A 14294-nucleotide genomic window follows, 5' to 3' on the forward strand; every position below is an offset into this window, starting at 1 on the left:
AGAAAAGAATGATTTTACACTTTGTATGTTTAATGTTTGATATACCTAGTATGAAATCAAAGGATACATATATTATATTTAGTTATAGGTCGCAGTGAGAGTGCATCGCGATCGCCGTCTAGGGGAAAAGGGGGCCTTAGTAGCAGTTATAGCCGCCATTAAGCCCCGTTTACAAATCAAGAATTTAACTCGGCCGAGTTGTCAGCGAGCTCTAAATTACGAGGAGGTATGACCCTGATGCCGACGAAGAAACTCTGCTATTTATTCGTAGGTATCAGGGTCATACCTCCTCGTGATTTAGAGCTCGCTGACAACTCGGCCGAGCTAAATTATTGATTTGTAAAGGGGACTTAATCACTTACGTGTCACGGTGCACATTGCGCTGCAACGTACTAGTATACAGTATCATACGATCCAACTTTGTAGCTTCGCATTATAATTGCACACGCCGGATAATTGCACGAAATACGCTTGGTCTTTAGGAGTTTTGAAGACAACACTTTTCGTTTTGAATGAATGAATGGGGGGAAGTTTCCACTAAAAGGCACAAAACGTCGCAAGAGTAAAGAACGCACAGCGCGAAAAAAATACGCATAAACTGACAAGAAAAGAGGCAATAATGACCAAGGTCAAATCAACAATTCAGCATAATAACAGTTGCATTCATCAGGCTGTGGTATGTCAAGGACAAGTTTTAACTTTACCATCCCTCGTTTTGTAAAGTATTTTCTAACAGTTCGTCTTATTGTTGCCATTCTCTTTTTGTCATCTAAAAGGGTATGTTTCAACCGTATTTTTGTTTCGAACATACGAGGGGCGGTCAATAAGTAATGCCCCTGACCCATTTTCCATAGTAGAAGATTAATGAAACTCGGCACAGTTATTAGTCTTTCTCTTCATAGGAACCACACTCAACTGGTTCCATTTCACACATGGTCCATTTGCACCTGACTCAGTTCAAAGACCAGTAAATCAGAAACCATAATTAGTTCAGAGCTGTTTTTTGCAACAAAACCTATAAAGATATGAATCATTACACATACAAAATTTCATCTAGATCAGACGACTGGAAGTGGGTCAGGGACAATACTTATTGACCGCCCCTCGTAGTTCTCTTAGCTGTAGAGATATCTGATTTTAACTTCATGATACTTCATGGTACGTGATTCCAGTTTATATACAGTATCCTATGCAATATACGTCTCTTATCAAAGTCAGTTTATACATAGTAACTTAAACAATCTGCGCATTCTTATCAAAGTGTCCAGTGTTATGTCTAAGATCCATTCCGAGGGGTCATCGAAGAAAAATGGAGACATAAACAAAGACTTAAGCATAACAAACGTCATCCTACAAACAACAGACACTGACCTATATTCTTCAAGCAGAGGTTGATGGAAAAAATAGTGACCTTTTTTCTTATATGCCGTCTCTTTCTGTCAGCTACCCCCTTACTTGGAGGTTAACGGTTATATCGTATGTATGAATGTATCTCTACGCTCATTTTTTATGGTGACCCAGCGGGTAAATATCACACTAAACTATAATGGTATTCTGCATGCATTCTTCAGTATTACCCCTATATCCACCGCAGTTAGTCTGGCTGAGATGAAAGTTTGCAGGTCTCAGAATCGGGCAGACCTGACCATAGCAGGCTGTCTCAGTCTCAGGACCTTTTTGTCGTTTTTATGTCGCTCATAATACATTCTTGCTCAGTTGCTGGTCATTTCTTTTTGAACTGGTTCGCTTGTGACACGACCCAGAAATGGCCAGCAAAAGGGGAGTAGCGCCCAAAGAGCCCCCTATGGAGGCCAGGACAAACGCGAGTGAGTTCGCCCTAATGTCCGCGGACCTCTGTTAGCACTCAATTTGGTAAACTATATCTATTTACAGTGCAACATACACAGTACTGGTACCCATAAATACACAAATAAGTTGCCATGGGATTTCAGTCAGTCTAACTTTCGCCGACCGGCCAGTTCACTCCTAGGCCCACCAGACTTTTAAAGCTAACTTGGCCTAAGTCCCCTATTACTATTTGGCCAGGCCGGAGTCTGGCAGAGACTACACCGGTGCCATGATTTTATCGCCCTGCTGTCCACCGACCTCTGTGAGCACCATTGTCCTCCTTATCCGTTATCGTCTGCGAGAGAACTCCGCGTCGCTGAGAAACCCGAGCGATTGTGCGAGAAGTGGCGGAGACGAAGCCAAGGCGCCGAAAATCTCCTTCTGGGCTCCGCGGGGCTTGTTTACTGTCCGCACCACCCTCTCGACTGGCGGGGGGTTTGTCAACAATCTCAAGGGCTTTAGCTCCCCTTTCCTGTAATACATGTAGACACCAGGATACGCTGGCAATGGTAAATTTTAGGCTAATAGGGAAAATAATGAATGAATGAAGACCTTTATTGTACGTTTTTGCCCAAGCGAGCTAAGTAAAGAGCATACATCATAGATCTAGTCTAACACAGAAATTCCTCTTCTTCTCGCTTCTTGGTAATGGTGAAATGCTAGGATTGTATATGTTTCGTACGCTGGAAGATTGTAAAATTTTAGTCAAATATGATTTGGAAAATAATTGTTGGCTCAAGCACGGGAAATGTCGTAAATTCAATATGATCCAACATGTAAAAACACAATTGAAAGACAAAACACACAAGCCTTACAAAACACACTTCTTTATCAAATAAATTCTTTAAAAGAAATAAAAAGGACAACAAATTGGTCGCTCAATTAACGTTCGTTGCCAAAGTAAAAATGGGACATTACGGATTTCAACAGACACTTTGTCTTTGACTATTCCGTTTTTCCGTCTTGCTTCCACAATTATCTGCTTGAAAAAATCCCCTCAATTGAGGACGAGAAAAGAATAAATAGAAGAAGGCAGTCTTGATTCAACATTGAATATGTCCATATATATGTACTAGTATTCTTAAGCTTCTTCAACGTTGACTTCATCTATACATATGTATTCTTAATACACAGGCTGGAGACCATGGTCGGACTGGCAGCCTTGTTCGCAGTCCTGCGGCGGAGGGGTACAAACTAGGTCGAGAACCTGTGACAAGTCCGTCGTCGAAAGCTGTGAAGGCGTCAGCAAAGAAAATAGATCCTGCAACAAGTTCAAATGTGACGGTGAGTGATACAGACATAGAATTCCGTGTGGATCCTGAAATTCGTACTTTTCGGAAGAATGTAACGCTCGCAACCAACAGCGAGACGGGGGATATTATCACCAAGTGTTTCTGTAGTGCCATGCCAATTTCTCGACCTCACCCAGAAACAGGAGGAACATATCAAATACCGGGCACAGGTATGCTAAATATGAAACATTTTAAAGAATTTCCACCAAAACCTAACTAATTGTGATCATTACTTTGCAGCTGACGCCCTTTTTCAAAATCAGTAACGTTAGAGAAGAGAGAAGGAAAACATTTTGAACCCCGGTCGTACTGTTACCACCTTCCCTTGCTGACCGTGTCCACTTACAGCAGTGATTAATGATGGGAATTAGCCTTTGGAGTTCTATAGACATGAAGAACTGTCCGTCTCGTCTGTAACTGACAGAGCAGACGTTCTTCATGCCAAGAAGATAACAGAACTGCTGCACGTGTGCGGAGACTGAACTAAGCAAAACTAGGAGAAAAATGTTGGATTTTTTTTTCGTTTACTTGCATCAAAGACATTACATAATACATACAAAGCAGAATCATAAGATATGGGTTGCGAGATTGAGACCTGGTCACATTCCAAACTTCATAACAAACCATCTATAACGTCCTGAGTTATGCTGTTTAGCCACACACAATCGATACCGAAAACATAACCTTCTTGCCTATCGTACTGAACAAGCGAAGAAGTAATATATCATTTCGTTAATGGAAACAACAACACCAGTTAAGAAAGTTCCCCTATCGGTAACTTATTTTTCATGTCAGAATCACTAGAGTAGTTCCATATAGGGCTCCTTCTGTGTACCCAGAGAGAACAGTTAGCGCGGGATCTTAGCGAAACCTTCTTGGCGAAAGTACTGAACAAGCGAAGAAGTAATTTATCATAACGTCAAAGGAAACAAAACTCGAGTCAAGGAGGTAAAGAGAAAAACTCTTATCGTCTAGATCGAGTTAACTCATTTTTCATGTCAGAGCCACTTGAGCTGTTCCATGCATGGTTCCTTGCGTGCGCTCAGATAGAACAGTTAGTGCGGGTTCGTGGTCCCGGCATTCTCAGGGTACAGGTGTCAGCAAGGCTTGTGTAATAGGCACACGAAATTTATAATTATAGCATGACTAACATACTTTTTACTTGTTGTTACTAACAATGAAATGAGTTTACAAAAAGAAAGGTTTCCTGGAAACATTGATGCAACTCGAAAAGTCACCGTTCACCCTTGGTCAACGAAAAAGTTGATTGATAAATCTTGCCGGCTCCCAAATTTTCTAGATTAACAAACTAGAAAGTAAAAGATTTAAAGAAATGTGCAAATCTATTTTGAGAAATTTGTTTATAGCTGGGTATGTCCGCTACAGTGGTTTTAGGTTTTGAATCTTCTAGTTTCCCAATACAAATTTTCCTCTGTCAAAAATCGTATCTTTTTCGACCTCTTTTTTCCCCCGCAATTTGCCTTGTTTTCGCAACAAAACGGGGGGAATAAAAAAAAACAGTTCCAATAGTACAACATATGCTTTATAAGTATAGAGAAGTTTGAACCCTCCCTCTCCCCAGACTACGGCGGTTCGCGGTGTGTCTCTGTGCAGCTGGTGAGTTGATGAATGTCCTGTCAGCCCGGCATGCAGTTCTGCCGCGCTCCCGTCACCACGGGTCACTGCGCGGGTGGAGGGGGCAGGGGCTGGGATAATTACACCGGCACAAGTTTCTTCAGAATCCGTGTACATTTTTAATATTTTTCTGAAACTCTAGCTCTATTCCAGAAAAGGGAACACAGATAGACAGACAGACACACACACACACACACACATAGTGACATACATACATACATACATACAAACATATAGTGTCTTCTTGTATGCATGTATGTATATATATAGAGAGGGGGGGATAAACAGAGAGAGAGAGGATGCGAAAGCGAGTGAAAGAGGATGTGAGAGTGAGTGAGTGAAAGAGACAGATGGGGAAAGAGAGAGGGAGAGAGGGGGGGGAAGAGAGTTGAAATTGTAGCTACACTTTCCTCTCCTTAAGGGCTAGTTGTCAGCAGAAATGATCTACAGGTTTCGCGCTGCCTCGTTCCGGGACATCCGAAGCTTCCGGAAGCACCAGACGATGAGGAGAGTACCACTTAAGAGGTGTCCTCCAAACTCAGCCGCGTGCACCCGGCCGAGACGGGGGATATTCTCGCCAGATGTTTCTGTAGGGCCACCCCGACTTGAATTGGTGTGCGGCGTCAAGACGTCAAAAGGCGTGTGGTTTTGGTTCCCACGTGCACGATTCTTTGTTTTTTGGTCGTTGTCCAGAAAATTCTAAAAAGCGTTATGAAGAGAAGTATATGGTTCTAGATAAAATAAACTAGACAAATTGATAAAAAGATAAGTTAGTTGAATGTATTTCTCTTATTCACCTGTTTCAGCTTGTTTCGACTCTTAATGTTCGGTTTTTCTTGGCACCTGCTCCGACATTTTTCGTCTGTCCATCTCAAAATCTCAACATCCATTCTCATAAGATTATTTCTTTAGCTCCGCGCTCTCTCGTCATATTTTGTAATATTTGCTTTGGGACAGACGGGGTCAATGCGGCACTGCACTTAAGTTCTAGTAACTTATATTAACAGTGCCACATACACGGTACAGACAGAAGGTAAAAGTATTCTTTTTTCCTCCCCAACTGAAGTCAGGTACCCAATTTTTACACCTTGGTGAAGTGAGGAAGGTCGTGTTAAGTGCCTTTCTCAAATGCACAAATTCGGGGGCACGGCGGGTATCGAACTCCGATCCGGACGACCTCTAGATTCCTAGCCGAACGCTCTACCAATTACGCCACACATGACGTATTTAGTGTGTGAATCTGATGTGCTCCACTAGATAAAACTTGTGCGGCCTACAGTAGAAGCTCCGATCACAGACAGGTCTGCCGGGGAGCCTCCTTCCTCCCTGTTTGAGGCTCATCACCTAAACAAAACCTGCTGGCACGGTAAGCCGGAACTAGCACGACTGTTCTGTTACTGATTAAAGGCGATTAAAGGTCTATCTTAAAGTGAAGGGTCGGTCTACTAAGTAGATGCATTTAAGAGTACTTACTATAAAATTAAATATTTGAAACTTGAATATTCTCAAATGGTAGTGAAGCAAATAATGATATCTATTCTCAATATTCAAACATCAATAGGGAAACGATCATCAGACTTTTTTTATTATAGTTTATTGCAAATTCTTGCCAGAGGGCTAATTGCAGGTAACACGATAGGGTACCAACAGTGACACATACACAGTCTACCAATGCTTATTATCTTTTGACCCGCGTTCTATGTTGCCGGCGTATTCTTAAAGAAAAAAAGAAAAAGGTGTGTCAAATTGACTCAAGGTGCGGACCGACTTGAATCAAGGATCCTCAAAGACGGAGTAAGGCCCTTACCACGGTTGGTAGCGTGCAAACTAGTGGGAGCGTGAAAAGTTGGGTGAATTGTAGTGTCCAAGCAGACCCTATGGTGTCTTATAGATAGTATCAAAGCTGGTCAAGGAGTATAGCCGGCCAGACGGAGTCAAACGGGCACCGGTGCCGGCTATACTCCTTTGCCAGTTTTGATAAGGCACCGTAGGGTCTGCTTGGAGACTAGGTGAACGGTCGGTGGTTTCAAATTAGACCCTGATATCTAGAAACGTATCATTAACCACTACGTATATCGTGTCAGGGTTTTCCCAAGGAATGGGTAACAGTGATGGACCGCCTTGTTAAAATGTTACCATCACCGTTCCATATTTTCATATTTGGGCAATTGTAGCCTCTGCCAGGCTCCGCGGAACATGAGGTGGTCCAATAGTTACTGTAGAAATTGGACAAATAGAGTCAAAGGTACGCTAGGGGAGTCGTCCATCCAGAGAAGTTGTTTCCTCACCGCGGTAAAGATGTGACTTTTACTGGTTGGCCCTTTGAACACTACCTTGCCACCGCTAGATCTGCTTGGAGATTAGGCTTTTACCTGCGTTGTCCCCTGTGACCGCCTAAGTAGCTAGTGTCTGTGCGGTGTATAGTTGTGATAGCCTGTAACAACCTCCCAGGCCTGGAGAGTGTTTGTTGTGACGCTAAACAAGCGGCGCGCTCTGCTTATCGGTAATGACGGGTAATGGTCTGTAATGGCCGCTTTTAAATCGTCACCCCGTTCCGTGATCGATGATGGACGGCTGCGGCCGCCATCTTGTTTTTTCGGGGTCATGGAACGGTTCGAGGTCAGCATGGTAGAGATCGAACGACTGAAACTGAAGACTTGAACAAAAGTTTAGAAAAGTTGTTTTGCATTAAGATTCTTTTAAGAATCATTGCAAAGGAAAACATAACAGAACGTCTGCCATTTCTTCCCGGATCTCGGAGTGAGGTCGAACAGCCGGAGCAAAAAAAATGGAATGAGGTTTGGATTGTATTCTATATTGGAATTTAACCTATAAATCATCATTTTTAAGACAGTGGGATTATTTTGTCCACCTTTTTATCCGGAATCAGAAGAGCAGAATTGCCTGGGCAACTAAAATACTGTTTTGATCTGTGCGAAAAAAAAAGTTTTGATCTATCAAAACGGGGAAGTAAATGAAATCCTCAAAGCCCGGCCTCAGTCTCTTTAATACTCTTGTTTATACCGTAGAACCAATAGTGTAAATGACATGCTAGACCCTTTATGTTGATGTATTCATACCTATAGATATCCATATATATGTGTTTAGTTGTACTGTAAGTAGTTGTTTTACATGTAGACCTTACGAAAGTCGCTGTACTTTTGTCGTGTCAATAAAGATTGTATTTGTAAGATGTCACAGGACCCAAAACCCAGCCCGTTTTCTCACCAGGTGGCAGCAGCCCTTGTTAACGTCAGGCCGACAGGTTTTCAACACGGTTTCCGATAAGATCGGCGGGAACATTTCTGCCCGTTGTCCCACTTCAACGACACGGCTTCCGTTCTACTGTAATGGCGCCACGCCGCCAAGCATGACACAACAAGGTGGCGAGGCGGTCAGGACTGTTGGATCGAAATCTAAAGGTTCCGGGTTCGAATCCTTATAGCAGGCCCAAATGGGAAATGCATTGAGATTCGCTTAAGAATCAGTGTAAAGGAAGAAAGAAATAAAGGATATTTCTTCCCAGGTCAAAGAGTGATTTCAAACACCTGAAGCAAAAAAAAAAAAAAAAATGAAGGAAGTTTGGATTGAAGTTGGTACTGGATATGGTCATTACCGATAAGCATTTTTCTTGGGAAAGGCATCTTACACATATTTCCTCATCAGTGCACTCGACTCAGGTGAAAATGAGTACCTAGCTTCGGTTGGGGACGTTTCTCATATGGACCGTATTATAAAAGGAGCCTCCGTACGTGTTTGAGGAAAAATCATCTCGAGCACTAACTTGATCAGAACCCACCGCACTGATCGAAAAGGGTGTGAAAGATTCAAACTTTTACCTGGTTGCGAAACAACTGTCACTCTACACAACTTAAGTACAAGCAAATGTTGAAAAGGGAAATCGCAACGATATCGATGTGACCTCGTTCCCTAGGATATCCAAAATTGAGAATAACACCATAATTAAAGAACTGAGTGTGATATCTGGACAGACAAGGCATGATGAAAACATATGGATCATCAAATACAATGAAGCGCAGTCGTTGACGTTGGATCAAGGAGCTTTTATATCAGGATAAAAGCTCCTTTGTTGACGTACAACTCAACAAGGGTGAAAAGCATTATATTTTTACATTTTTGTCTTTATTTCTCCAGATGTCTCTACTGTGTTATTAACTGAGAAATATTTTGTTTTGTTTTGTCTCATTTCACAGGTGTAAAAGATCTATTACGTTTCGTCGACGTTTCAAACGTGGCAAGGAGCAAGGAGCGACCTTCGGCGTTCCTATTCGACAACATCCGGGAACTTCCTTTCCCCACCGCCATCTTGTTTCCAAAATCCTTCCCGTCAGACTTTTCGGTAATCGCAACCGCGAAACCTCGCGAGGGTTCCAGAGGTTTCCTGACAACTGTCGCCAGTTCTTCGGGCGAAACTCAAATTGGTAAGGAATGTGACATTGTATCTAAATCAATGTAAAAAAAGGTGAAAATATTTTATGTAAATCTGTCTCATGACCATTGATTGTTCAATGTTCAATCTTTATTTCTATTTCGTCTTCCTTTTCTGTTCAGATCAAGTTTTGAACGTTTCTGAAAGAATCGTACGTAAGATAACAGTTAATCTTCTTACTGCCAGGATGCCTAACCTTCATTGACATATAATAGAATCTTTAACCCAAAAACTTTTGTTCTTCCAACTAGTTGTACCAGGAAGGCTATATATAGACAACCTCTATATATTAAACCTAATTGGCTTTACATGTTCCCCAGTTTCTCTCTGAAAAGCAATTTCCATTACCATCAGTAGAAAGCCACTCTGGCAAAAAAAAGATAATGAAAAATTAAGAATGTCTTCGCCCATTTTTTTTCCTACAGCAATAGAGGTAGGAAACGCGCCCACTTTGCGGTACGCCGAGCTGGGCGGCAAACCGACGTCAGGGTCACCTCGCTTCTCTGTGGACCTCTCTGATGGCAAGTGGCACCAGTTCTCCTTCCGGGTTCAGGGTTCAGAGGTCACGTTCTACATGGACTGTGTGTTCGAAATGACGGAGACAATCCAGAGGTCAAAAGCTCCTTATATCAACAACAGCGGGATACTTACTATCGGGCCAAATTTTCAGGTAGGTCGAACTTTTGCAAACTTTTTTTCAAAACATGACTTTTATCACTATGAGATAAGTACTGTGCATACGGTTTTCTAAAACAGTTCTGAGTTGTACAAGTCAAAGTTAAATGGAATGGTGATACTACGTTCAACTTGAATATATTATCAATGGCCATAATCGATCATTTGTAAAAAAAAAAGAATGATAGTGAAAACTTTTCTCAGATCTTTTAACTGTCGTACACTGTAGATTTCTAGAACGCACTCACTACAGGTATTTATTCGGCTAAAGTATGTCAGTACACGCTGATGGGAGTAACAATACGTTTTATACAACCGCGTTGGAAGGGTGAGCTTGAGCAGTTGGTGTTCTCTGACGATCCCAGTGACGCAGCGTTGCAGTGCCCAACCAGCGGCCAGTCTGTGGTGAGTATGCTCTTTCTCCATTTTCCTATGGCGAAAAAAGCACTTGCTCTTTCACTTACACTTACACACATTTGCCAAAATATTTTTAGAAAAACAGTTAACAAACAAAGTGATTAAAAAACAATTTTAATTTTTCATCACCCAAATCGTAAGCACCAAATAACCTGTTGTAAGACTGGTTTTAAATTTAATGTCACTGTAACAGTGTGCTAGTATTTGACGATTGTATGTATGCAAGGAGGTAGAAATCCCTCTTTCAGCCTCCTTGATGTATGTTATTGCTGTTTGTAAGATTTGTATCTCCAGAAGTCCAGGAAGATTAGTGGTGCACCATTGGATGTATTATTATTGAATTTTTAATTAATAAAGCCTCAATAGAGTCTTAAGAAAGTCACAACTCAGGCTCCTGATCTAGAATTAAGAAATGTCATTGGATAACCACATGTAATTAGTCTCTTACACTACAGGACGAGGACACAAAGATCCTGGAAGAAGTCACCACATTCGCCAACGACATCGTGCCGCTCCTGGCCGAGACTGAACCTAGGCCGCGATTCGCCACCAGCACGATTCCTGCCGTCACCAGCAGGAAAATGGCGCCCGAAGTTCCGAAGCCAGTCGGTATGTTCGGATATCTATATATGTTGTTTACGCTGAAGTGATTGTGACGTAACTACTGTCAACCCTGTTGTCTGATGAGCCCCAAAGTAGTAGTGTCACGTCACTCGCTCTGTGTCCAACGGGGTCCCGCCGTAAAGAGAAGAGAGAAAAAAGAAGAGCACGTAAACTACCCGGTGGGGCATCGGTTCGGAACCCGGCCAGGGGTAACCTCCAAGGAGACGTCCAAAGAAAAAATAGTTTTGTTTTCCTAGCTGCCCGTTTCTTTTAGTTTTAGGAGGTACTTTGTAACATAAACGATTCCCACGGTCTCCAACACGTCATGTCAGGTTACCATCACCTGTAACACAAACGGGAAGCAAGGTAAACGCTATGATTTACCTCTCAATATCTGCTTGGAGATAAGGCTGGAGCTCTTACCGCTCCTTTGAAAATGTAGAAAGAAGTTCTCTGTACATTTGTAACTCCGTGCACGTTATTCTCGGCTCAGCTGTACCCACTCCCAGCACGATTCCCACGGCCTCCCCACCAGCCATGTCAGGACCATCACCTGTACAAATACGCCGGGTAAATCTCGCCGTGCCAGGGAACGCTCCGTCCCGCCGTACATTCCTCCCCTCCTGCGACTCTTCCAGACGTTTTCGTCTCACTTTGAGCACAAACTTGAACTTCACAGATGTCTTCAGACGTGATAAATGGTAAATGGCCTGTCTTTGCCTTTACATCTTCCAAAATACTCCAACACCGAACTCAGGCTTCTCTCAAACACGTACCACTGTCCTACAACCAATGGGGTTAAAGTAGGATACAACCTCTTACACAAGTTTTAAAAAGAACAAAGAGACTCCGTAGATTCTAGAAGATATATCATGTAACCTCTCTACACCTATACTTAAGTTATCTAACTCAATGCATTTAGCCCATGTTGGGCAGGGATATGCAATAAAGATCATTGTCATTGTCATTGACATAATTGATGCTCGGGTACGCTTTTTGAACCTTTTACACTCATGGGGAATCTCTCTCCACTTTACATGGACGCATGCTGTGAAAATCCTCTTAACCAATTACTAGTATGAAGGTACCTCACGGCATAGCTAAATAAAACAATCCTGATACTGGGCTTGGTTTATGAAATCCATATGAAGTCAAACTATCTGGGCTAGCCCTTGGAATGAGAAAATGGATGAATATAAGCGCTTTGGTCAAAGTTTTGTACTTCAACATTTTCAAGTTTGCTTTCAAACTGGTCAATACTGAAAGTAAAGCCCATCCATCCCATCCCTATAGAAACGAGACACCCCTGACTTAACTTTTAATGTGGTGCAGCCGTACGCGTGCCGCTTCAGTACAGACAGCTGATGAGGTACCCGTGACACCACGGCATCAGTCACTTTGCTGGTGGTCCTCACACGGCAACCGGCACACAGACAGGGGGTGGTTAGTCTGGAAATCAGACTGTAGCTCAAGGCTTTTCACGGGGCGTCGTGGGTGGGGAAAGTTCCCCTGGCCTTGGACCGAATAGCTGGTTTGTGCTGTCCCTGCATAATCTCCAAGCAGATCTTGCTGTGGCAAATGGGAAGGAGTTTAGCCGGCAGAGGAGTTATTGGCCACAGCGAAGATCTGCCGTAGGACGGAACCGCTCAAAGGCACCGGGAGGGGCGATCTTTTCAGAAACGTGTTCGCTGTGGCCAATAACTCCTCTGCCGGCTAAACTCCTTCCCATTTGCCACAGCAAGATCTGCTTGGAGATTAGTCCCCGCATAGAGTCTGGCTCCCATGTCAGTGGTTGGGCAAAAGAACAGGCTGCTGCTATTGCTTTGGCAATGTGTAGTTTGGTTTTGATTAACTTACTGAAAATATGCTCTCCGCTATTTCAGTGTAATTTGACGGTATCGACAGTATAGTATATTTTAGTTCAGTCAGACATTGTTGGTGGCCCGGTACGTAGTGCCAACCAGCAAAACGCCAGGAGAAGGTGTTCGATAGGCACCGTTGTAGACTCCGTCACCTTCGGTATTTCCGTATTTTTCATAATTTGTGTAACGCTAGTTCTTCTTTATCCGCGAAGTAACCTTTATCCATTGTTACATCAAAGTGAAATATTTCCCAATATTGGCGTAATCTGTATTCGTTTTTTTTTTCAAACTGCAATATTTTCCCAACACTGCAATTCGAAACCACCGTCTGTCAGTATAATGTTCCTAAATAACCCATTTTTAATGACGGATATATGTTACCCCGCCGATAAAGGTTAGATAACGTCACAGGTAATTCAATTCAACATACTTTTCTCAGGTACACAAACAATCATTAATGATCAATAGTACTCTGCCCCTTGCAGTTTTATGGTCCCCCTGGTCGCCGTGCTCTGTGACTTGCGGCAGCGGACAACGCACAAGAGCCTCTTACTGCCCCGGGAACGAGATCAGGACAGACTGCTCCAGGACAGAGATCGCGGCGTGCGTCATGGCCAAATGTCCAGGTAACGTAAGGAAAAAAAGAGTCGTCCGGAAATGGTCGGGAAAATGAACTACTGACTGTCCTTTTGGAGGTTTAAAGCCCCTAGAAATCTTAACTATTTCTAAACGTTAGATACATGTATAACTGTATCATATGTGCATGGTAGAATTAATGATATCATATATGTTTAAGTGTGGAATATATGTATCCCATTGTATATAGATTTATATTACATATGTAACGTTATATCAATAGAACTGGAGGGAAGCATGCACTTTGAGGTCATATCAATCATAACCGTAACTGCATTTCCGGTAACAAGCTTAAGTACAAACGATTGGATTGAAAAATGCCTCCTTTTAAACAGGTCACATACGAGTTTAGGAGCATTCGTTTTGAAAATCACTTATTATTAACTAAATGTTTCCAACTTAACCTCGTTCACCAGGCGCTTGCACGAGGGCGTGTCAGAACGGCGGTGTGTGCACGTCAGGGAATACCTGTCTCTGTCCGTATGGGTACGCCGGACAGGTGTGCCAAACAGGTGAGACAATTGCAGTTGTTAGGTCTATCTTTCTGTCTGCAATATTGAATGTGCACGTACCAGTGTTGCTACGGCGATGTTTAACCACCCTTAAAGGTGCGTTCACAGGTACGTATATGTTCAAGCCCGTACGAGGTTCGTATGGAAGTCTCTACCAGGCTCCACAGGTCACTGTGAAAATTGCATACACATAACGTGTCACAGTTGAAATTAAGTGTACCAATTTGGCATATTATATGTCCGCATTTTTCAGAGTTTCATACAATTCCATACGGACCTCATACGAATTCGAACTTTTAAGTACGCACATGGGAACGCACCTTTAAGTGTGGTTAAACGTTGCACATGTGAACCCGGCATAACA

At 42.6% G+C, this 14294-nt stretch overlaps 1 protein-coding gene across 1 annotated transcript in view; it reads left to right on the forward strand.

Annotated features, from left to right (window-relative positions):
- LOC118403033 overlaps window positions 1-14230 on the forward strand; it is an 18817-nt gene extending 4587 nt beyond the window's left edge. The window contains exons 2-9 of the mRNA XM_035801470.1: window positions 2983-3132; window positions 8990-9217; window positions 9651-9895; window positions 10228-10305; window positions 10773-10926; window positions 13268-13408; window positions 13835-13930; window positions 14184-14230. Coding sequence (XP_035657363.1) covers window positions 2983-3132; window positions 8990-9217; window positions 9651-9895; window positions 10228-10305; window positions 10773-10926; window positions 13268-13408; window positions 13835-13930; window positions 14184-14230 — 1139 coding nt within the window. The remainder of the gene's footprint in view (window positions 1-2982; window positions 3133-8989; window positions 9218-9650; window positions 9896-10227; window positions 10306-10772; window positions 10927-13267; window positions 13409-13834; window positions 13931-14183) is intronic.
- Window positions 14231-14294: the final 64 nt, after the last annotated feature.

Source organism: Branchiostoma floridae, chromosome 16 (genome assembly GCF_000003815.2).
Source record: "Branchiostoma floridae strain S238N-H82 chromosome 16, Bfl_VNyyK, whole genome shotgun sequence".
NCBI lineage: Eukaryota > Metazoa > Chordata > Leptocardii > Amphioxiformes > Branchiostomatidae > Branchiostoma > Branchiostoma floridae.